The sequence below is a fragment of the Thermobia domestica genome, chromosome 13 (assembly GCF_964235325.1).
Source record: "Thermobia domestica chromosome 13, izTheDome1.hap1.1, whole genome shotgun sequence".
NCBI classification, from domain to species: domain Eukaryota; kingdom Metazoa; phylum Arthropoda; class Insecta; order Zygentoma; family Lepismatidae; genus Thermobia; species Thermobia domestica.
Genome location: NC_137466.1, coordinates 16,604,008 through 16,629,999, shown reverse-complemented (window position 1 = coordinate 16,629,999; position 25,992 = coordinate 16,604,008). Strand labels below are relative to the sequence as shown.

General features: G+C 35.3%; 1 protein-coding gene across 1 annotated transcript in view; it reads right to left on the bottom strand.

Annotated features, from left to right (window-relative positions):
* Positions 1 to 13,654, bottom strand: part of LOC145669136 (pancreatic triacylglycerol lipase-like) — a 68,171-nt gene extending 54,517 nt beyond the window's left edge. Inside the window, exons 1-2 of the mRNA XM_081737480.1 lie at positions 13,584 to 13,654; positions 4,756 to 4,903 (exon numbers count right to left, since the gene is read on the bottom strand). Of these exons, the coding sequence (XP_081593606.1) occupies positions 4,756 to 4,870 (115 nt within the window). The 5' untranslated portion in view covers positions 4,871 to 4,903; positions 13,584 to 13,654. The remainder of the gene's footprint in view (positions 1 to 4,755; positions 4,904 to 13,583) is intronic.
* Between the last annotated feature and the right edge of the window lie 12,338 nt (positions 13,655 to 25,992).

Sequence of the window (25,992 nt, the reverse complement as noted above, 5' to 3'; positions counted from 1 at the left end):
TATTGTACAAATATATGGAATCTTCTTGTTTACTACGAAAATCAGTACGGAGCATACGTTATCCGTATGCTACATACGCACTACCCTTACATGTTACATCATGCCGTTGCAGGATGTCTGATATCTAACAATCTTCCTTATATTACATACATACATGTATATTACCTTCGTCAGCTATATTTTATATACGTCCATTTGTATGTGAGATCCTGAACGCCTATATTGTTTCATACAGAAAGTACGTACAGATGGAACACTTATACAAAAAGTATTATAAAACATGCGTTTTCAGTTATACGTTTGCTGTACGTTAAGTCCAAAAACTACAGGATTTACAAACATTACATGCGATTTTACGTACGCCACATACATTTTTATCTCAGTGTGGCTTTATAGTATGTGAAACACGTGCATTGGCATGGGACACTGGCATAAACTATTATAAAATTGAAATATATGAAATATGAATTACTTAAAATAAATATTTGTTGTTGGAGCCTGACTTCACGATGAAGTTAGTTTTTACAAACAGATTTGCATATAAGGGGAGGGAAACTTATTGGTGATCGCCTACAGAAAATTGGTTGCCTCTTACTCATATGTGCACATTTGATTGAACTAGGAATGATAATGAAGCTTTGACCTATATTCCCAGTGCTTGTTCGTAATCAGAACTGTAGCTAGAGATTTTGGCGCCCGGGGTGAAGTAGTATTTTTTGCCTCCTTTACTCATTTCACCAAGGTCTTCCTTTTTTTATTGCAACTATATTCCAAAAGTACAATGACTTTTTTGCCCGTGCTCGCTTACCGAAAACTCTGAATGGCATATCACGTCCATAGGACATGTTCAAGGTTTTTGAAACATTATGACTAACAAAATTATTATGACATTATGATATGCTGGTAAGCATGTTCAACTCTGCAATTCGTAATAAACGTAGAGGTCGATTGTCGGAAGGCGTTTTCGTATTGCATGACTGCGCGTCATATACTGTCTTCTACACTGTTCAAATTCTTCAGACATTGCGTTTCGAGATGTTGGAGCATCCTACATAAGTTCCGGTCTCGCTTCGTCGGATTACCATCTGTTTAGTCCACTTAAAGATGTTCTCAGAGGCAGTCGATTCAGCTCTGATCAACAGATGAAGGAAGCGGTGAATTCGTAGCTTACTGCGGAACCAAAAATTATTATCGCAGACGGTGTCGGAAAGCTTGTGCAACAGTGGACCAGGCGAATTGAAAAGCAGAGTGGCTATGTTGAAAAATGATATGAACAAAAATATTATACTCTTGTGGTAATAAATAATAAAAAATTATTGCAGATACGTATTGACTTACCCTCGTTGATTTACATGATCTTAGAAATCTTTAACAATCTTAAAATAAAAAAAGAAGTCTTAAATTTTTTATTCGTCTAACAGAACCAGATGATTATATCCTTTTCAAAATTTGTTCTTGAGCTTTTGGCGCACAAAAATTGTCAAAATTATTTAGCCAACTCTCTTCCAAGGTATCTTTAAGTTTTTCTTGACGAACCGGCCGCCTAGGCCCCAGTAATATTATGATTAAGGTGGCATTCAAACGGGATAATATTTTGCGTAGTAATCATAATATATCGAAGGGGATTTTCATCAATGAGAGGAGAAGCAACAGATCGAAAAAATGCAGCAGTCAGATGTGTGATTTGTAACGAACTCTTATTCAGGCGATCCTGAATTCATCGTGTAAACACCATTTGGAAGCAAGTACCAATGAATGATTGTAATCGGTCAATTGTAATATAGTTGTTATTTTTAAGTTAATATATGTTCTTTTCTTGATGTCATCAGTTTAACTTTTCTCGTGCTTCTTTGCCCGTTATTTCCATCAAAACACTTAAAATTCAATTGGTGTCGCAGCGGATCGACATTCTGCATCACTTTAGCGGTTAGTTTTGAAACTTGATTATCTTTTATTAAAGATCTCATAATTGTTGTTACAAAGCGTGATATCGAAATTCTCATCTTCAAATTTTATAATAATTTTGTTTTCATAGTAAAACATGATCGCTTACTCTGAGGAAAGTACGTAGACTGAAAGTATTAGCCAGAAACGGCAAATATTTGAAAAGAAGTGGGAATACAATACCCCGGTACGTCAATTATTTACCGATTTTAGAAAGGCCTACGACTAGGTTAGGAGGGAAACATTGTACGACATTCTCAAAGAATTTGGAATACCGAAAAAAATAGTTACATTAATTAAGTTGTATTTAAGTGGATCCCAAAGGAAAGTCTAAGTAGGAAAATACCGTACTTGTCTACGAGCTTTCATATCGAGAATGGCCTGAAACAAGGATTTGCGTTTTCGTCATTCTCGACTTTGTTCTTGAGTACTTTATAACGAAAATCAAATATAGTAACCATTGCCTACAACTGAATGGTATTCACCAGGTATGGCGTATGCTGATGGTGTATATCTGACAATGAATAATAAGGAGAACAATGGAAAAAAATGCAGATGGTTTATTAAACTCTTCATGGGTTTGAGAGTAAATGCAGAGGAAACTAAATACATGTAATTTTGTCACGATTAAAATACTGCAAACGTCAAAATATCAAATAATACTTTCGAGAAAGTGTACACTTTCAACTATCTAGGATCAATATTAACAAACCAAAGTCATATCCACGAAGAAATTAAATTTCGACTAAAAGCAGAGAGTTCGTGCTATTATTCCGTTCAAAATATTTTGTCTCCACAACTTCTCTCGAGGAATTTAACGCTTAAAATATATAAAACGATAATCATGCCTATTGTCCTCTGTAGTTGCGAAATATGGCCGCCTACTCTGAAGGAAGAACGCAACTGAAAGTATTTGAGAATATTCATTCTCAAGAAGAACGGGAATAGAGAATGGCGAAAACTTCATTATAACGAACTGCATAATTTATACCATTTACCAAACATTGTTAGGATCATCAAGTCTAAGAGGCTCAACTGGGCAGTTCAAGTACCCAGAATGAAAGAAAGTTTCAACGCTTTCAAAATTTTAACTAGAAATCTGATCGTAAAACGGCATTAGGAATACCTACAAGACAATATTAAGATGGATCTCGAAGAAATACAATGTAGAAACCGAATCCAGTTAGCTAAGGACGTAAGTCCATGGAGAGCTTTTGTGAGTGCGTCCTTGAACCTCTGGACTCCATAGACCATTGAATTAGTTATCTACTTAATATCTGGGGTTCCATTCAGTAACGTTTAGCTTTAACGGAACGTTAAAGCTATTCTTTAGTTTGCAATAAAAGGCGTAGCAGTTAAAATTGATTTTTGCACGTTTTACGCTGTTACGCCCCGCAATTCTTGCAAAAGCTGGTGCGTAATAAGTCCCTAGTTATAAATGCGACAGTTATTGTTACTGTATTTAGCGTCAAGGTTAGTTGGAAAGAAAAAGTAGAGCTTTCAATGAGAATATTGAGCAACATTGGTCAGTTGCATCATGGGTTCCTCTCGTTTCATGGGTACAGGATGCTATATATCTATGCTGACATAGGCCTACATTGGTTCAGACGATTCACTTTGTTCTGTCAATATGGGCTATAAGCAAGGTCTTGGAAGTGTATGGCGTTTGTAGCTTCAACTAATTCCGGTAAAAAGTGCATGATTTAAAAGAATCTGTGCTACGTTTTGAACACAATCAACGATAATGTTATGTATAGATAACGAGTATCCTTATTTGGAAAGGCGTTAAAGATAATACCACAAATGATTCGAAAATACTAATCCAACTTGTGTTATTCCATTAGTCCCAAAACTTAATAGCAATCTTTCTCACAACTGAAGGAGGAGAGGGAATTCCAGATTCATTAGGTGGGAACAGATGAAGTGTCTTCGAGTGGCATCATGTGACTGGTATCTTCAAGTTTACAAGTAAGTTACTCAAAGAATAAACGTAAATATGTGTTTATAGGCAAGGAAAAGTACGCAAAGAAAAATGCATATGGCATTAAGGGCTCCAATATTAATAATTTCAATGTTTCATCTTTCATGACAATTCTTGCATAACTTTTATTCTCTCCTTTCATCTCCTGCTATATAATAGGGATAACATTTCTTACGGGAAGGAATGTTAATTTCTTTCGTTCTTATTTGTTAACATGGTTTCGATCGTTAATTTGTAGCAAATTATGCGAGAAGTTTTCCGAAAAGTAAGCAGTAACCTCATCAAAAAGGTTTATGTAACCTAAATATCTCTTAAATGGACCAGAATACAAACCTGATTAATATGACAATGTTGGTGCATAAAAAATTGCTCCTTTCAAAGCGTTATCTAGAATTTCTAAGCTTTGATCAATAAAGTTGTCCTTCTACTGTACAATATAACCAAAAGTAAATGGTGCACATATAAAATATGTAGGTCACAACATAAGAAATGCAAACTCGCTGTCAACTTGCATGTTATGTAGATTATTCTTATCGTTCATAGTTCCCAAGCAACATATCACATTCCAATTAAATTCCGTAAAGTGTCTAACAGTTTATTGTATTTTTGTCATAAATATAAAGGTATTATACAGTAAAGCTCCTCGAAGCTGAATATCAGCAGTTGCTTCGCAAGTATATAAACCAGAAATTTTGTGTTTTCAAAACCAAAACTGTGTGCTTGTAGTTTCTTCAAGATTTGTAATACCGTGTAACTCAAATCCATAATCCAACCTCCACGATTTTATTGTATTTAATTTATTGACCTTCCAAAACACACAAAAAACTTACTTTGCTTAAATTTCTTCTTAAGCTTATCAACTAGCGAGAACCCATCTTCATCATCAAATAGTTGACAGTGTACTATGTTGAGAAGTGTAATAGAAACGATGAGCAACTTGTACATATTTCGCTCAAGTTATCCAAGTCTGTCACAATCCTACGAAAAGAGGAACATATCATATTTAAATGTAAAATTAGTCTAAAGATAGTAAGCAAACTCACTTCGTTCCGTACTTTCGAAGAAAAAAAAATTACTTATACAGGGCAGTGAAAGTACGTACAAATCTCGTTAAATGCCTTTCTGCTATACAATTCACAATAAAGACATCTACCACATTTTACCAATCTCTACTTTTCTAAGATATAGAAGTAAATTAATACCAATTGTTTGAAACAGAAGTGTGCCCCACACAACCTGGAAACAAACGTTTCTGATATGTGCTGAAGATTGTTCTCTCGTCAGCATTGGCTCACTAATATAGAGTTAAATAAACACATAGTTATTATTTGCTCTCTCTCCTTTCCAAATCAACAAATTCCTATTCTTTTCCATGTTGTGTGTGAAGTGGGCCTGAAATTTATTCTCTTCCGAACACATCGAAAAAAGGTTTACCAAAATCAAGATCTAGCTAAATGTATTTTTATACATGAAAGAAGATTTTCAAATATTATGAAAACAATTTGCAAATAGTAATCCTGAAAAGAATGACCAATTAACGACATTTCCAACACTCAAAATTTGACTTATCAGATTTTTTGTACCTGAAAATGACAGATTCAACTAATTTCACAAAAATTCTTTCTGCATAAAACTCAATTTCGTGGAAATCGTTAGAACCTCGTAACTTTTTTCTTCAAAAATCGATAATAGGGAGCCAGTGGTGTAGCCAGCAAGTTCTAGATGGGGACATAATGTTTACATAATAACAGGGCATTTAACATGCTAAAAATCAAACCAAGAGTCTGTTTTCAGAATTTGAAAGTATTAATAGTTCAGCATACATACACACCTACATAAGCATACAGCATACATACACAAGATAGTTGAAAGGAAAATAAACATACATCGATTATGTCAATTCTACATGTATTATAATATTGGAGTTTTGAGAAAATCTCTCACTACGAACAGAAGAAAGAAAATATAGAAAAATAAATTATAGACTGTTTCATAAATGCTTTATCATAAATTTTCTTTGTAGTAGAACAAGTTCGATTACTATTGTGTGGTATACATATGGTAAATTCCATTTTCTTCAGTAGTAGTAATCACATAAAGATGAATCAACTTCGATTCATTATTATATATTCTCTTCTTTATTATGTAGAAACGAATATACGCGTAATTATCATTTGTATTTTAAAGACTTCTGTATCACTTTTAATCTGTATAAAGCTTGATCACACCTACACCCAGTATTAAAATGCATAAAACGGTATATGCTTATTTTTTAACTCATGCGTTTATACATAATTAAATAAGACAATAGATGTATTAGGGCATGATCTCTTCATTTAAAAGTGATTGTGTCTGCGAGAATTAAAAATTATCGATACCACTAGACGTACAGAAAAAGAATAGCCCTGCTCAAAGATTAATCCCTGTGAAGTAATTTCAGATCGACAGTTTAAAACTTTTAATTAAATAAGTAATATGAGCCTCTGTTTAGATCTCAAACTCAATGAGAGAATTTATGTGTGCCTTCCTTCTTCCTAACGGCATCCACGGTGAGTTTCTCATTATATTCAACAATATCGCATAAGAATTCACAATATTCATGAAATTTCTTTCCAATACTCTCCCTCCAGTGCCGTAACTTTTGGGGGGGAGGGCATTTAAACTCCCCGTCGGTCGAGAGGAGGCAACTTCAAGATAAATTTTCTTACTCCACATGATACAGTACGAACATGAATGTTGAAAAGAAACATGGAATAGGTTCACCACAACAACAACAACAACAACCACAATAATAATAATAATAATAATAATAATAATAATAATAATAATAATAATAATAATAATAATAATAATAATAATAATAATAATAATAATAATAATACAGTGAAACCTCTACTAACGGACACCTCTATAAAGCGGACACCTCCCTTAACGGACATATTTTGTAATCCCCAAACATTGGAATAGGAAAAAACATATTGGCAAACCTCTCTAAAGCGGACACTCTCTAGTACGGACACGGACAGTCTTTTCTGTCTTTTATAGGTATTATTTACCTCCGTATTACGGACACTTTCTCTAGAAATAAGTCGAAAAGTGTAGTAAAAATACATTTTTAGTAATTCATACATGTGTCACCAAGGAAGCATTGTGACAACATTTTGCCCCCTCAACTGTCTGCTCAGCAACCCAGACGAAGCGTCTCTGTTTAACAACACTCTTATGTCCTTTGCTTGCATCCTACTCCCACCCAAGCTGTTTTAGACACAAAAGTGACTGACAGTTGCCCGCCGTTAGGGATGACACGTTATGCTACTGTCCCGTTGGAGTCTCTAACCAACCAGAAGACAAGTTTAGTAATTTTTGCACTTAGGTATGTATATTGTCTCAAAAAGGACACTTCAGGACTGCAATTACCCCACAAATTAAAGCGCCATACTGAAAACGAAGGAAGTATTGATAAGTATAAAGTGCACAGAACTATAACATGTTATTTCCATGTTGTGCCTCGAACATAGAGAATTGGATGACAGAGGATAATGCATGTGATATTCGTAAATACGTGATTCATGCAAAAATATTTTTTTTAATTGTATATTTACCTTCCTCACTAATTTACATAACAAAATACTGAAACCTCTTGAAGGCGGACACCTCTCTATAGCGGACAATTTTTGATTCCCCACGGCTGTCCGCTTTAGAGAGGTTTCACTGTAATATCATCTAAAATGTGATCTGGGCCCATGTCACTAAAATGTTTACTATTAGCGTCTCCAGAAGCATCTTTGTGTCAAATATTGCCCATGCAATTTGATTAAGGAAGCATGGAATAGGCCATTTCCAACAGAGCTTAAAATAATTTAAGGGGCTGGTGCTGCCCCATCCTCTAAACGAGATATATTTCTCCAAGATGGAGCATAAATGAAATATGGGCCTTACTTTAGTTAAATGCCAACTGGGAATTCTAAAGGTAGTAAAAATGTTTATTGAGGTTTAAAACCTAGGGGAGATGAAATTCATATTTTCTTTTTCAGAGGGAACAAATATTATAGATGTCTTTCTCCAGAAAATGTTCTAACTTACGGTGGTGTCTGTCTATGTTATTAGGTAAATCATAGTCCCTACAATAATCCTTTGACATCACAGCCTTAGAGGAAAGAAACTATAAAAAAATACATTTTTACGCACCAGTATTGGAGTAACTACGGAATTATAAAAGCAGAACCTGTATTTCAGAATGCCTATCGTTTCGCCACTTACATACAGTTGTTGAGGGACTCCCTAGGCAAGTTGAGAGATACCGACTGTAATTCTCAGTCCTTCCGAATGCGAAGCTACACTAAAACTTACGTGCGTTGTCTACAATATGTTTACTATATATCATTTGTAGCATGGTGTAGTCCATGACATTCGCCCTAAACTTGGGCTATTCTCATGTTTCTGCTCTTCCCAACTCCCGCTCTTCTCAAAGGATTAGTAAACGATTACTGTTTACCTAGTACAAACGAAAAGTGGATAACAAAATAAGATCTACAAGTCGTTAGACGATAGTATATTAGGTAAGTATGTTTGTATTCATTATTTATTAGCTTAGCTGAAGTCCGTAGCTGAAGAGCTCAATTCCTCATATGTAATAAATATAACTTATCAGTAATAGAGTCAGGGGTGTAGCCAGCAGGTTTGTGTAGGAAGGGCCCGTCGTTTTTCAAGGGGGGCCAGCTACAAAGCCAAAAGAAATTATGTTGCAGCTAGTGTTTTTGAGGCCTAAAAAAAGGAAAATTTTGGTTTCTTTCGGAAAACTAAAAAACACTGCTTTCTAGCTTATTGTTATTATTACTATTATAATTATTATTATTCGCTTTTTCTCCATAAATTATATTCCAGGTGGTTTTTTATTATGTTTAACCAATAATTACTGTCCAAGACCAAACATACCTTTGTGCATAACTATTTTAGTTTAAGCCCTTGTACACAAGCCCTCAATCTACATAAAGTTGATTTTCTTTGAAATTTCACTTATTTTCTTTAAGATTTCCTGACAAATATATTTATTTATGATTCGTGACTAAAAGAAAAAAAAACATAATTATTTTATTGACATCTATGTCTCATTTCCTGTTCTAGGGGCCGTCCACATATTACGTAACGCTATTTTTGACCAATTTTTACCCCTCCCTCCTGCTTGTCACATTTCGTAACGCAAGGCCGAACCCTTCCCCTTTGTTAGTAACACTTTTTGATTTTTTAGCACAATTTCAGGGGGGAAATACACAAAATTATTTGTATTTTGTAGGCTACTCTGAAAAACCTTCGAATCCAAAAGAGAAATGTTGGGTGTACTACTTACTGCTAGTGTTTATCTTGTGTTACTCATTGAGTGATTTTGAACGTCTATGTTGGAAAGAAACATGAAAGGACTGAATTGTTTTATAGCCCTAAGGAGCTCTGAAAAGAATTTTTCCGAGGGGGTCTGATTTTGAAATTCCGCCGCTGGATCGAAAGTAAATTAAATATCGATTAAGGCATACACTTTTGTCATTTGTTGTGTATTAAACAAGCTCAACTAAAATTAATAAAGAATTATTTGAGATCAACTATATCTCAAGAACGATTAAATGGACTAGTTTTGATGGCCATTGAAAATGACACATTCAATGAAATGGACAGTGTTGGGTAAGTTACTTGTAAAAATGTAACGCGTTACAAGTTACTTTACTTTCTCTTAAAATGAAACGCGTTAGTAACGCGTTACTTGCCCCCAAAAACTAACTGTTACTTTACTTCGAAAGTAACGCGTTACTAACGCGTTACTTTTAGGTCGAAATTTTAAAAATGTGAAAAAAAATTATGACTTCAATTTTCCGTACTACTATTACTACCGCTATTATTATTATTATTATTATTATTATTATTATTATTATTATTATTATTATTATTATTATTATTATTATTATTATTATTATAGCACGTTCTGAATCGCTTTATGTAAATGCAAGGACAAATTTTTACTTGATATATGAACATTTTCATATAATGTAACATTGATAAAATGCCATACTGCGTTACTCGTAGGGATGGACACGAGCGAGTTTTCTTTGACACTCGATTCGACTAGAAACAAACATCTTTGAGCTCGACCCGAGAACTCGACTCGAAAAATTTCCTCCAATTCGACTCAAGTCGACTCGAGCCAAATCCGCTGTGTAGTTTCGAGTACATTCTTCAAGTATATTACATATACAGTATAATTATTATCAATGACACTACTACTAGTACTACAACTTATTATTATTATTATTATTATTATTATTATTATTATTATTATTATTATTATTATTATTATTATTATTATTATTATTATAACAACAACACTGTATATAAAAGGAAAGATAGGCGGTTTGTATTTGAATACTAAAAAACTAGTTGATTGCCAACCTCAGTAGTAGTGAAGTCTAGGAGACAAGGACATTGTTCACAAGCTTCTGAGTTTGAGTTGAGGGTCTAGGTTGAGTATTCGGGCTCGAGTCAAACCTGTTAAAAGTTAGAGGGCACTTGCCAAATATCTTGAAAACTGCTCGGCCCGGGTTTAGAATTGTCAACGACTCGAGCAGCTCGGCTCATTCACTATCGACCCGAACCGAGAAGTGAGCCGAGCCAACAGCTCACCCAACCGACTCGGCTAGAGCCCTCGGCTCAGTTGAGCCGAACCGAGCAAATGGCTGATCTCCACCAAGCCAGCTCGAGCCGATGGTTCATCCCAAGTGAGCCGGCTCGAGCCATTCTCAGTTGAGCCGAGCCGAGTTGAGCTTGTTATAAAAAATCTCTTTGTGGTCTCGCTATCGAGACGAGACGAGATGCGAGCCGTGTCCCCTCTTGTGAGCAACACTAAAAGTATTCCATATTACTGTTTAGCTTACATTTCTCATGGCTTTCGTTTTCCAGTGTAATCAGGCCATTATTTCAAGACGACTTAAAACGAACGAGCCATTTATCAAACTCGACTAGACTTGAAACTCGACGCGAAAAACTGAATCGGCGCGGAGCTGCAGATATGATTTTCTTGCCCAGCTCAAGTCTCCAGGTATCAATGGTGTCAACCAGGCTCTGTAACTGAATAAGAGTTTGATTGAAACTCATATCCTGAGATTGAAAGTATTTTTGGATCCGATCAATATATGAGAGATTTGCAGATCAGAAATATAGTAAAGCGATGAAGTTAAATGACTGGATGCTTGCAAGAAGAAGATCAGCATCTCCTCTAGTATCAAGTGTTTCAGTCGAAGTGTCACGCAGATCTTCCAACAGATCAATTACTTCATCCAATTGACTAGAAAGTGTATTCAAAGCTTCTGCTTTTCAACTCCATCTAGTGTCAGTCTTACGTTTCAGACCAATTTTTACATGATTTTGCAACACATTCCATCGGTGAGTAGATCTAGAGAAGAATACCAAAAACGTTCCATTGCCCCAAACAAAGTGTTCGCCAGAACGTTAACGTGCGTATCATGTAAGCCACAAGGTTCAATGAATTATTGTTACAAGGAATGAAAATGGCCAAAGGGCTTAGATTCCGTATCAAAGTTTGAACTCCAGAATATTGCCTGGTCATTGTAGGCTGATTTTATCACAAGATTGGCCTCTGCAATCTTAATATCAAGCGTATCATGTTGTAGTTACTTCAGTATTTCAGCAGAAATACTCTCAGCAGTTTTTCCTTTGACAGAGATAAAATCAATAAATGCTTCCCGAACTTGAACAGAATCACGTTGCATGTCAACAAATCAAATGATTTGTGAGAACTGTTCCATATGAGTATTTTGAATATTTGACCACTTGTTTTCTTATTGAACATTTTTTTCATTCTAAATTTGTGGGCTGAAATGTAAATTAATACATCAAAAAACAAGAGCAGAAATGGGGAAACCAGCTGAGCAAAAGGGTTTCGCTCGCTGAAAAATCGACTTGTAAAGGACAAATGAAAAAGACAGAAAAAAAAACGAAGTGAATTTGCAACTATAGCGTCTGCACCTAAGAGCTTTCAGTTAGCAACAAAATGCTAGTATCCTTTAAAAAAATTAAAAAAAATATACGTTAATCAGTTCTTTCTACCCTTCTCTTGAACTGATATGTGAAGAAATAAATAAACAGTGGTTTTAGGAAGCAGGCTACCAGAGGTGGTTCCATTACTTGCATCATAAGACCTTAGAATATAAACAACACAATATACTTTGACTTTCTTTTATTATATTTTAATCTACACAGGTTTTTCCTTTAAATTTCTCTGAGGTTATTGAACAAAGTGAAACTTCTATTTTATTCATATTTTAATCCACATGCATTTTTTCCTTTAAATTTCTTTGGGGCCCCAAGAGAGTGAAACTTTTATTTTATTTATTTTTCACCTACATTCAACTTTTTTTCTTTTATTTTCTTGGGGGTCCTAAGAAAGTGAAACGTTTCATTTATTTTTCACCTATTTTCAGAGCGTTTTCCTTTAAATTTCTTTGGGAGCCTCCAAAATAATGAAACTTTTATTTTATTTATTTTAAATCTACATTCAGTTTTTTTTCTTTAAATTTCTTTCGGGTCTCCAAGAGAGTGAGGCCCGAAGCTTATAGCTTGTATAGCTTATACGGAAATCTGGCACTGATTAGCTTTATTGGACAGATATTTATGTTGTTTCATCCGTCATTTGGTTTAACATTGATTGACAATTAATTGCGTTTCGTTTTAGGGAAGGTGTGGATTGTCAGCCCTTGGACGGCTCATGCTAACAAAGTTCCTTAGTAATTATTTTTTTACCTACCGTCGGGGGGCCCCAGAAAGTGGGGCCCGGTGCAAAGGGCACCGCTCGCCCCGCCCTTACGCCGCCACTGATGTTTACTACGGTAAAATTTTATTTTTCCCGTACCATACGCCACCCACTATCTCTAGTATTCTTATTGTTTCTAATTATATATATATATTAGCTGAAAAGGGAATAAATATATTGAATAACAACTAAAAATTGAAAGTTAGAAAAAAGTCAAATTTCAACTCAAATTGTGTATCCTTTAAAATACTTGGAATATGTCCAGTGTATGAATTGGCATTTTCTTTCCCTTTTTTCGTCGGGTATGCACCTATGACGGCCATCCAAGAACAATTGTTCGAGAATCTTACAATAACATAACATAATGAAATTTGAGTAAAGAAAATTTCAGTATTTCTTCCCAGAGATAAGAATTCGAGACAAGATCAAAATTGTGCTTGATGTAGTCTCCGGCTCGTCTCCAATTACAAGTATGCCTCGATTGCAGTGGCATCTCGAAAAAGTATCGACATTTTGAGTGTGTCTCGTGTCGACTCATACACAGCCGTTTCAGTCTGATCTTGTCTCGAAATTTCTAATCTCGTTACCCTACTAACTGCGTTGATACAGGAAGAACACTTGATCCTATTTCACAGGAGGGATGTTTTATTCTATTTTAAGTGCATATACAGCCCAGGTGAGCGGAATACGCGAAACTTAGTACATTCGTAGTGTAAGAACACTCTGTGTGCTGTTCCTTTGCATATAACGCGAGATTGTGTTTTATTTCAGCCAACCCAAGTGCGAAATTATTTCAACCACCAAGAAGAGTAATGGGTAAAGGTAAAACCAAAACAGAACACTTACAGAAGAAGCAGTGCCACTGAGAACAAGCAAGAGCCACTATCACTTTTTGTTGGATGAAAAATGAAATTATTATGAACATATTGCATGGAAGTAATTATGTACACAAGCAGTTAACTCTACATGACCTCATATCTTCATTTGAATTTAACCTTCTGGAAACAAAATGAAGAATCACGTCATAAGTATTTTTCTTCGCAAGAAACTATTGAAGTATATGCCTAATTGAATACAGCTGATTGTTAATTATGCTTAACAAGTGTCATCAGCATCTTTTGATTTCAAGGATAGAGGATACTCTCAAAACAATGCTTTATTAAAGAAAAGTTTATGGTCAAATTTACTGCCTTTCAAAATCTGTGATCAACAACTAAAGTTATCATGCTTCTGCTCTAACAGATTTTATATGATTTCTACTGGTTACTAAACAACAAGTGAGAAGAAGTGAGAATTAAGCGTTAATTTGATGATACATCATTGTTTGAAGTGTTCAAAGATGCTATCAAAGTTATTTTAGCGACGTTATAAAATAAAATTCCCTAATACATCTTCAAACAATATAAGGGTATATATAATGTATGTTCTATTACATTATTTTTACGTCTGATTTTTACGTTAGTGTTTAATATTTTAAGATTTAAAAGTCAAGAAACATTAGAAAGTTAAATTTTACACATTTTTTGTTTTAAATTTACACCTGAACGCGCAAGGAGGAGTGTGCTAATGTACTGTAATGGTATATTTATCTGTGTGTTTATATGCTACACTGTAACTCAACAACGATAGAACCAATTATAACGGGAAAAATATCAAATGCTTCGTTGTTTTGACGAGAGTATTCTTAGCTAGGTTAGTTAAAAAATATTGTGCAATGCTAATAGTATTCATGATAAACCAAAAACACTTCATTAACTATGAACTTAATGAAATTCAGAAAAAAAAAGTTGGAAACAGACTACCAGCTTTATTTAAGCGTACAAGGTATTTCATTCGTCTTGGTCCACTGAATGATAATGCTTATCAAAAATTCGAAAATTTTAAAATATCAGATAGAAATATATCAAAAAGGTTATTTGTTCTTTTTCGGCTTTTCTGTACTATTGCGGATTTTGCAGAACAGTTGTATCCTAATCAACAGAAAGTGAATGATAATTCATTAACTTAAATTGTCTGGTAATGTCAGGTTTTCTGTGCGGCATTCCTTTGATTTTAAGACCTTTCACGTTAGAAAAACTAACTTGTTTGGAAATGCATTGATATGCTCTTTTGTTTCGCTAATTTGATTAAGCTACAGAGGATACCATGGCATTAAAAACCATAATGCATTGAAATTAGAATACTTTTTTTTTTTAGTCCCTCAATTACGAAAGACGTTAGAACTAAAAGTTCTCTAATAAAATATAATTTAAATAAAGGAAATTAAAACCCGACTATGAAAAATGTCGTTTAAAAGGGTGAAAAAATAATTAACATTTGAACAATATATCACGTTATGATTAGCAATAGAAAAAACAAAGAAAGAAAATAGGAACGCAGACGAACGCCCGGAAATTATAACGCACTGCCAAATTTTGCTCTGGACGTAATCATACGTTCTTTTTGTGTTTTTATGCGAAAAGAAAAATATCTAATGCAAATACAGATCGAAATCGGAATCAGAATATATTAACCTCATAGATCCTTTACCGTCCACTATATTTTCATGGGAGGCTCCTTACATACTCAAAATTGATTTTTATCAAAATGGCAGTTTGTTAGCTTGCAAGCGCTTTCTTTAAGTAGTTTTGTATTCTTATACTCCTTGCATTCTGAAAATTAAAGAATTATCTAAATTATGATGTTTCAACGATTGTTAACAACTTTTTGCGTCATAGATTCAGCATCTATCAAGAGTATATAAAGTTTATATCTCTCTTCCAATCATGTTAAGATATTCCTTCACATAAGCTATCGTATTGTTTCCGCCAAATTCATAAAGATACATTTTTACACGATGCATAAATGCGGAAAGCAAATAACAGTAAAGAAACGTGGAGAAAGTTATACTTTTCAATGTAACGGTAAAATAACCAACATGGCGGCAAGGTTCTGGAACACAGGTCCCCCTTCCCATTTAGCCCTAATAAAGACAGAAAACAACGTGCTCTATGGGGCTCTAACTCGCCTTCAGACGCTAACACTCGCTCGGCAATACTACGTGAATTAAATATTAAACTTTGGTACAGAAAGGAGCCATTTATTACACTTTTTGCCAAAAAAAAAAAAAAAAAAAAAAAATAGGCAGACGACCAACTTCAGAATAAATGTTTGCATAACAATACTTATTAAGGTTATTTTTCACGTCCAAATAGTTTGTGTCTAACACGGTAGATGGCGTCACTGGCACCAATGTTAACATATACAACTAATAAAATTGTTAATACCTCAAAACAACCAATGTATTCACTGCTCAAAATGTTAAAATAGAGCCAAAGGATGGAACAATCTATATATGTCTAATCCTTTTGGTAACTATATTCAATCTTATTATGTGTACGCAAGTTTTTCAATAATTCTTTATTATAAAGAGTGGTGCTGTTCAGCCGGTTCGCACTGGGTCGGGCGAACCGGTTGTTAAAATATTTTGAGTTCGCAGTACCGTTTGTTATACCGAAATAAACCTACATTCACACATCACTAAGCCAAACGTGAAACAAAGAAGCCAAAGTATGTGTTTAAACCTGGCAGAACTCATTGTCAGAATTTGAAAATTGAACGTGCTGATCGTTTGTTCAAGATTGTTCTCAAAATTTTTGTTTGTTCAGGATTTATAAACAATTTATATATTTAAAAAAAATGGCGGTGACAGCTGCACGTAACAGAACCCATTTTCGGCAATCAAAAATAAACCATGCAGATATGATTTCTATATCTTTTGTACTTCTATTACGAGGGGTGTTGGGAAAGTCATGTTTAATTACCTTTACTTTCCTTTTTAGGTGAATGAAAGCAATCTGGCCATAAAGGACAAGCATATTTAAGAAGTGAACAAGATTTCAAGGGAAAATGTCAAGCAACCGGTTTATAAGAGCCTCCACAAGTGTACAAGTCGAGCAAAACCCAGAAAACACTAATTTAGAACAGAGACATGTGATTCGTTTTTTCTTTCATAAGGATGTCAGAGTTAGTGAAATTCATCAAAACTTGCTGGAAGTATATGGTGATGATGCACTGTCGCATCGACAGATAACACGATGGATAAACTTATTTAAGCGTCGTAAAACAAACGTCGAAGATGACCCTATGAGGGGTCGACCAAAGACAGCAACTTCACCTGAAGTCGTGAAAACTGTACAAAAATGGGTAAGGCTCGATCAACGAAAAAAAGATTAAAGAAATAGCGGAGGAAGTAAGGATTGATGTTCATAGTGTTTGGGATATTCTACACCAACACTTTCGGCTCACAAAGATCTCTTCCAGATGGGTACCTCACAATTTGAACCTTTTTCAGAAGCAAACTCGAGTGCAAATGTGTCAGGAAAATTTTAATTTTAAGGAAGAAGATAACTAATTCTACCAGCATGTAGTGACAGGGGATGAAACATGGGCTCACTGGTATGACCCAGAATCTAAACAAGAGTCCATGCAGTGGAAGCATCAAGGTCACCAAGTCCAAAAAATTCAGGACAAAGAAATCGGATGGCAAGGTTGTGGTAACTATTTTCTGGGACAGAGAAGGAATTCTTTAGCTTGAATTTGTACCAAAGGAACATACCGTGTCAGGGACTACTTACAATAAAAATGAAGATTTACGCCGAGTAGTTAGAAATAAACGACGCGAAGTTGCAAATTGTTGAATTTTGCCTATTCATGACCATGCGTCTACACACACATCGCATCTTGGCAGGCTGCTATCACAGAACAAGGAATGACTCAACTTTTCCACCCATCCTACAGTCCTGACCTAGCCCCAAGTGATTATTATCTGTTTCATCATTTGAAAAAGATACCTCAGGGGCCAGTGATTTTCAAGCGACAAGCAGGTAATGAATGCTGTGATTCAGTTCTTTGACTCCAAGGGGAAATCTTTTTATGTTGAAAGCATTAAGTCACTTGGAACAAAATGCAGACGATGTGTAGAACTGGAAGGTGATTACATTGAACAATAATAACGGTTTATTTTTCTCAGCTCATTGGTTTTCTTGTTAGCCTGTCATTGACATGACTTTCCCAACACCCCTCGTAGCATAGCAAGTGTGTGCATTGCAAATTTCAGTTGGGAGAGCGTGTACAATACAAACTTTTCACAGTTAAAAACAATTGACCTATTTGAAGAATATTACTTTGCTCTGTACATACGAGAAAATTAATGGAGGGCGGGGGGAACGGTAAATTTTATTTTAAGTATCTTTGTTCTTAGAAATTCTTACAGCTACAAGGTTAAGTACGTTCTCTCAGAAGAAGGTATAGACGTTTATTCCCTAATCTCAAATGCTCAGATATCAAGAGTGACAACTGGGATCATATGAGTGAAGCAGTGAGGGTTGTTTATACTCGAAACTCATACATACCATTATTAACAATTGTCGATCCATTGCTGGATTAAGATCTTTTAAATACTTTTTGACAACCATCTATCTTGGATAATTCATTTCCAATATATTCGAAGTGCAACATAATTTCGTCAGATCATTTGTATGCTGTGTAGGTCGCTACATGTGACAAGAGAATTATATCTATCTACCTACCTATCCGTCTACTATATCTCTCGGAGGGGGCCGCGGTGGCTCAGTGGTAGAGCGTTCACCTCTGGTGCTAGGGATCTCGGGTTCAAACCCTGCTCCCCCCAAGTGAACCTTGTGGTGGACAAACACCGTGGTCGTGGGTTTTCTCGGGGTTCTCCCGTTTACTCACACTTTCTTCATTCCACCATTTCATTCATTACTTATCATCACCGTCTCCGTTAGCCTAACCGGCATAACCGTGGGACGTAAAACTCAAAGATTTCATTTCATTTCATTTTCTTTAAACATCGCAATTCATCTGGACCATTCCACAGCTATTACATATTTACTATCCACAAGATCTTCATAATGATTCATATCGTAAACATCAACTTACACATCCATCATAATTCTGTGTCTTATTTGCACAGACTATGTCCCCTTAACTACCTATCGTACATTCTCATATTTGTAAGCACTTCTATCCCAATCCTATTTCCAACAAAAATAAAAACAATGAAAAATAAAATGAATAATTCAAAAACTGAGAGAAAACGGATACAATCTGGTTAATGAACATTACAAAATCTAGGGTGTGATACATATCGATTTCTCAAATTGTTGTTAGTTCCGTTGTTGGAGGCCACCATTGTTTAATAATCAACTTTATCTGCCATACTTTTTACTAGAAACTGACCAAACTTGGCATCCCATTATATTACGATTGAAATATCTAAGGAATGGTACCTGTTGATTTTACATATTGTTCTTTGTTTCATTGTTGGGAGTCATTATTGTTAAATAAACATTGGTTGGAGGCCAGCATTGTTAAATAAACCATGAACTTTATCTGCCACACTTTCTACCAGAACCTAACCAAACTTGGTACACCCATTTACGATTAAAATTTCTATGGAACGGTACATATCAATCTCCCATATTGTCAGTTTCATTGTTGGGGCCATCATTTTTAAATAACAAACAACTTTACTTTCTACACTTTCTACCAGAAACTGACCAAACTTTACACACCCATTTACGATTGAAATATCTGATGAATGGTAACTGTCGATTTAAGATATTGTTGTTAGTTTCATTGTTCGGAGGTCTTCATTGTTAAATACACAACCATTGGAGGCCAGCATTGTTAAATAAACAATATACTGTATCTGTCACAATTTCCACTACAAACTGACCAAACTTGGTACACCCATTTACGATTAAAATTTATATTTAATGGTACATGTCGATTTCACACATTATTGTCAGATTCATTGTTAAAGGCCACCATTGTTAAATAAATAATCGACTCTATCTGCCATATTTTCTATCAGAAAGTAACCAAACTTGGTACACTCATTTAGGAATGAAATATGTAGGGAATGGTGCATCCCGATTTAACATATTGTTGTTCGTTTCATTGTTGAAGGTCATCATTGTTAAATAAACAATCAACTTTATCTGCTATACTTTCTACCAGAAACTAACTAAATTTGGCACAACTATTTACGACTGAAATATTTAGGGTATGGTACAAGTCGATTTTACATATTGTTTTTAGTTTCATTATTGGAAGCCACCATTTTAAATAACAATCAACTTTGTCTTCCATACTTTCTACAAGAAACTGACTACACTTTGGACGACCATTTACAATAGAAATATCGAGGGAATGGTAACTATCGATTTCCCATATTGATGTTCGTTCTTGGAGAGCAGCATGGTTAAAGAAACAATCAATTTTATCTTCCATACTTTCTACTAGAAACTGACCAAACTGCACACACATTTAGGAATGAAATAAGTATGGAATAGTGCATGTCGATTTCACGTATTATTGATAAACTTACTTTCATTGTTAGACACTATCAGTTTTGCGACAGATAATCAACTGCATCTCCCTCAGTTCTAACCAGAAACTGACCAAATTTTGCAAACCTATTTACGATTGAAATATCTAGGAAATGGTACATGCCTATTTTACATATTATTGTTAGTTTTATTGTTTCAGACTACCATTGTTAACTAAACTTTATTTTCCATACTTTCTATCAGAAACTGACCAGGCATAATTGAAATATCTAAGGAATGGTACCTGTCCAGATATTGTTAGTTTCACTGTTGGGGTCACCACTGTTAAATAAACAATCATTGGAGGCCAGCATTGTTAAATAAACAATCAACTTTATCTTTCATACTTTCTACCAGAAACTGGCCAAACTGCACACACATTTAGGAATGAAATATGTATGGAATAATTAGGGTAACCAAATCGTCAACTAGAAAAAAGGGACAACTTTTTTACTTTTGGATAGGTTGCTTTCCTAAATATATATTTTTGCCTTTCCGTTCCCTATCTCTCTCTCTCTCTCTCCCTCTCTATCATTGATTCTCTCACAAAAAGGGCAAATTTACTCTTTATAGTTTTAAAATCTATTGAAAAGGTTGTGGAATTAATTAAATAACAACTAACTACAAGCAACTAACAAAAAATGGTATTTTGAAAACATTACTAAAAATATATATCAATCTGTAAATCAACAAAATCTGTCATCAGCAGAATTTATAAAGAACTACTCTCAGCAACGGATTCCAACTCTCTTTATTTGCTTTTCCTTACTTATAAACATTATAAACTTATAAACATTATTTCCCACTTTCACTTTTATAGTTCTATACTTTTGTTCCCCTTTCGTAAATGACAGTATGTTACGTCTTGCTAGTCAAATCACGGAAACACTGTACTGTACTGATGACAGCGCCTCAGTCTCCCATCGCCCGAAACAGTAAAAACTGTTTTTTCATAAGGCTTTCAGTCCCTAACACTGTTGTCTGCGGAATGGGAGTCTTGGAGGGGGAGGCCTAGGAGTAGGGTGACCAAATCGTAAACTAGAAAAAACGGGACACCTTTTATTTATGGATAGGTTGCTCCCCTAAATATATTTTTTAGCCTCTCCGTTCTCTCTCTCTCTTTGTATCTCTCTCAAAAAAGGGCAAATTTACACTTTTTCCTTTTAAAAGCCATTGTAAAGATATGGAATTAATTAGATAAGTAACTTTCAGCTGCTAACAAAAAATGTAATATTTGAAAACTTTACTAAAAATATATGAGCACTCAAATCTATCACCGACATTATTTATAATTACTCTCAGCATCGGATTCCAACTCCTTTTATTTGCATTGCCTTACTTTTAGACATTATTTCATTTACAATTAGTTTTCATTTTACTTTCACTTTTAATGACAGCGCCTCAATCTTCCACCGCCCGAAACAGAGAGTAAAAACAGGTTACATTTGTTCTCCATAAGACTTTCAGCCCCTTGCATTGCCGTCTGTGGAGTGGGAAGGCCTAGGAGTAAAAACAGTGCAGCCGCCACATCCAATATTGAAAACGTCGTAATGAAGTTGCTCAGTAATTAGACATATTCCAACATAATCACATAGCTTAGAAAATAATATAAATTAGGAAATTTTAGTGATTCGAAAGGTTTTTTGTACCCAATGTACGTAAATACGGGACATTTTGGCGTCCCGGGAGAAGTTTTCGGGACACCGGGAATGGTAGTGAAAAAACGGGACAATCCCGTTTTTACGGGATTGTTGGTCACCCTACCTAGGAGGGAAAACAGTGCCGCCACCACATCCAATATCGGAAACTTCGTAATGACGTTGTTCAGTAATTAGACATATTCCAATATAATTACATAGCTTAGAAAATAATAATATAAATTAGGAAATGTTAGATTGGAAAGTTTTTTTTACCCAATGTATGTAAATACGGGACATATTAGCGTCCCGTGAATTTTTTTTGGGACACCTTGAATGGTAGTGAAAAAACGGGACAATCCCCTTTTTTACGGGACGGTTGGTCACCCTAGGAATAATGCATGTCGATTTCGCTGTATTATTAATAAACTTACTTTCATTGTTCGACACTTATCATTTTTGAAAGAGATAATCAACTGTATCTCCCACACTTCCAAATAGGAACTGATCAAAGTTTGTAAACCTATTTACGATTGAAATATCGAGTTAATGTCTATTTCGCATATTGTTGTTAGTTTTATTGTTGGAGACCACAATTATTAAATAAATAATTAACTTTATTAGCCACACTTTCTACCAGAAACTGACTAAACTTTTCACATCGGAAATTTCGCTTAATATTATATGGGTGTTGTTATTTTGCCTTGCGTTCTCTCTACTTAGATGGGTAGTGACAAATAGAAAAGTCAATTCATTCTGTCCATTTTTCATGCATCATACACTTCAGAAAAAAATCATATAGTACTGACAATAGTATTGTTGGTTTGTTTTCTGTATACAGAAAACCATTTATGCTATTTATCTTATATTCTGATAATAATAGAAAAGAAAAGAGGCTTTATGCGATAAACACGCGGAAGAAAACTTGTCAGCGCGAGTTATGGAGAATCGCACAAACGAAATTCGATACGAATTACCTTTTTCTGCCACCCGCTTTTCTTTCAAAAACTCTATTCCTTCCTACCTGTAGAAAGAAAAGATTTATGTTATTCGTCGATGGTTGAAGTTTTGCCCTACAGCTACACACGGCTTGTAAAAATAGTCTGAAATAGTGATGTCGTCATTTCCTCTTCGTTACTATGGTGATCGCCATGTTTTTTTCTAAACAAATGCATGAGCTGATAGGAATACTATGAAGTATACTGTTAATAAGAGCACAGAGTTAATAATAATTTTAGAATATTTTGAGACAAAGTAAAGTTAGCAGGAACAGATACAGATTAAGAATATGGGTCCACTATTTAGAAAATTTATTAGTGAAATCTAGTAATTAACGAAGTAACATGTAAGGAACATTTTTCTACAGGGTAATCTGATGAGATAGAAATTGCTTAATCCCAGCTCCGTTACCACGTAATGCACAATAAAGAAAATCAACTATACGCAATGTAAAAACTCTTAAGACTGATGAGCTGTCGACACAATGAAAATAGAACAAATATACTATTTGTCTACGAGGAAAAATAATTGTCTATTTTGAAAATAATTTTAATTATATTGGCGAATTTAGATATTTACACTCACCATTTAAAATATGAGTGCATAGTTACAGTGGCTACAAAATAAAGAAACAAGTAATCAATCAAAAATGAATAAATAAATAAAAAAGACGAAGCTTGTAGCCATATACGTTCTAATTTCTGGTCGGTTATAAACATTATAAACATTATTCATGCATCGGATCTTTCCTTATATTTTCTACTTACTTTAAAAATATACACTGACACTACAACAAGAAAACATCCAATTATGAATAGTTCAGCATAAGTTTTAAACACTATTTCTGTAGACCTACACGTTTGGAATGTAATGTGTGATACTGATAGTACTAAATAAAATTTTTCCAGAATTATTTAAATTTAATATCCGATAATAAATAGGCTAAGTATATTTTGACAATTAGCGTACACTCCAAATGTATAAATCACAAAATCTGCGATATCAGGGGAAACATTTGACTTTCAACGCTTGTCATATTTTAACATACTATTTACCTAATTGCGTGCTTTCCACATGTTTTCGTAGTTTAATTCATTGGAATCTTTTTAAACATGTACAAGTGTTTCTTTTACTCTAATGTCTGCAATCCGAAAGTTAACACATCACTGTTTTCGCTTTGTACTTAGGTTCTTAGGCCATGTTGTTTAGAAAATAAAACTATGATCACCATGGCAACGAAACGGATGAGACGTCACACTATTTCAGACTATAGACTCTGACTGACTGCAGGTGCACGAAAAAAAAAAAAAAAAAAACAATCTGTTAGATTCCTCTCCCCTGCTCACTTCAAGTGTGAATATTTTGTCATAAGGGATTTCCTGGACACATTCAAAATGAACGCTCCTATCTTCCAATTCTTCCCAGTAGAGGCGCTAGTAGTGAATTGCTAGGTGAAAAAGTGAGCGTCTAGTGGCGAAAGAGCGAATAACTTAGAGAAGAGGGAGGGAACAGCAACCTTTAAAGAAATGACTTTCAGTAGAGTATGTTTGTTTTATCTTTGCACCCTTCCCGCCAGTGCACTTGGTTAGTTTTCAAAGTATTTTCTGTTAGCACTCACGAGAACTTTTCAATCCAAAAGGCGTCTTATTGGTTTTGTCGTGGAGGTGACGTTAATTGTCAGCCAACCTATCAAATGAGATCATTGTCATTTGCCGGGTAGTTGAAGTGCTTAGTTGCCACACGCGAACAAGTATGTAGATTTGTGAGTGATGTGGCATTTTGCTGTGTTTCCTGGCGTATTGTAATTCGCAACTTAATCGTGGTATGGCAAGAACACGTTGCAGATAGATTTATCCTTTTAGGCGGGAAGCGTACCAATAAATAAAAAAAGGTGCATTTCGCCAGCCCACCCACCTTGGAGTTTCGAAACAAAACCTATGCCAATCGTTTGTGCTACGTTTGTGCCGAAATGTACCGCAAAAAATTTCGTTTGTACCACTTCCGATACAAAGTTATAAGAGTTTTAAAGTGGGGGGCGGGCTGGGGAAACGGCAGCCCCCCCACCTTGGAATTTCGAGACGAAACCTATGCCAATCGTTTGTGCTAGGTTTGTGCCGGAATGTGCCGCAAAAATTTTCGTTTGTACCACTTCCGGTACGAAGTTATAAGGGTTTAAATGTGAGGGTGCTAGAGAAACGACAGCCTCCAACATTGGAATTTCGAAACAAAACCTATGCCAATCGTTTGTGCTACGTTTGTGCCGGAATGTACCGCAAAAATTTTCGTTTGTACCACTTCCGGTACGAAGTTATAAATGTTTTGAAGTGGGAGGCTGGGGAAACGGTAGCCCCCAACTAGGAATTTCAAGACAAAAACTATGCCAATCGTTTGTGCTACGTTTGTGCCGGAATGTACCGCAAAAAATTTCGTTTGTACCACTTCAGGTACGAAGTTATAAATGTTTAAAAGTGGGGTGATAGAGAAACGGCAGCCTCCAACCTTGGAATTTCCATCGAAACCTATGCCAATCGGTTGTTCTACGTTTGTGCCGGAATGTACCGCAAAAAATTTCGTTTGTACCACTTCTGGTACGAAGTTATAAATGTTTAAAAGTGGGGTGATAGAGAAACGGCAGCCTCCAACCTTGGAATTTCCAAACGAAACCTATGCCAATCGTTTGTGCTACGTTTGTGCCGGAATGTACCGCAAAAATTTTCGTTTGTACCACTTCCGGTACGAAGTTATAAGGGTTTTAATGTGGGGGCTGGAGAAACGGAAACCCCCTACCTTGAAATTTCGAAACAAAACCTATGCCAATCGTTTGTGCTACGTTTGTGCCGAAATGTACCGCAAAAATTTTCGTTTGTACCACTTCCGGTACGAAGTTATAAGGGTTTTGAAGTGGGGGCTGGGGAAACGGCAGCCCCCCACCAAGGAATTTCAAAACAAAACTTATGCCAATCGTTTGTGCTACGTTTGTGCCGGAATGTACCGCAGAATTTTCGTTTGTACCACTTCCGGTACGAAGTTATATGAGTTTTCAAGAGGGGCTGTGGAAAGGGCAGCCCCGCACCCAGAAACTTCGAAATGGAACCTATGCTCACTGTTTGCACTACTTTTGAACAGGAACGTATCGCTAAATTCTTTTCTGTACCACTTCCGGTACAAAGATACGAGAGTTTCAAACTACGGGGCTGCCGTTTTCATACCCCCTCGGAATTT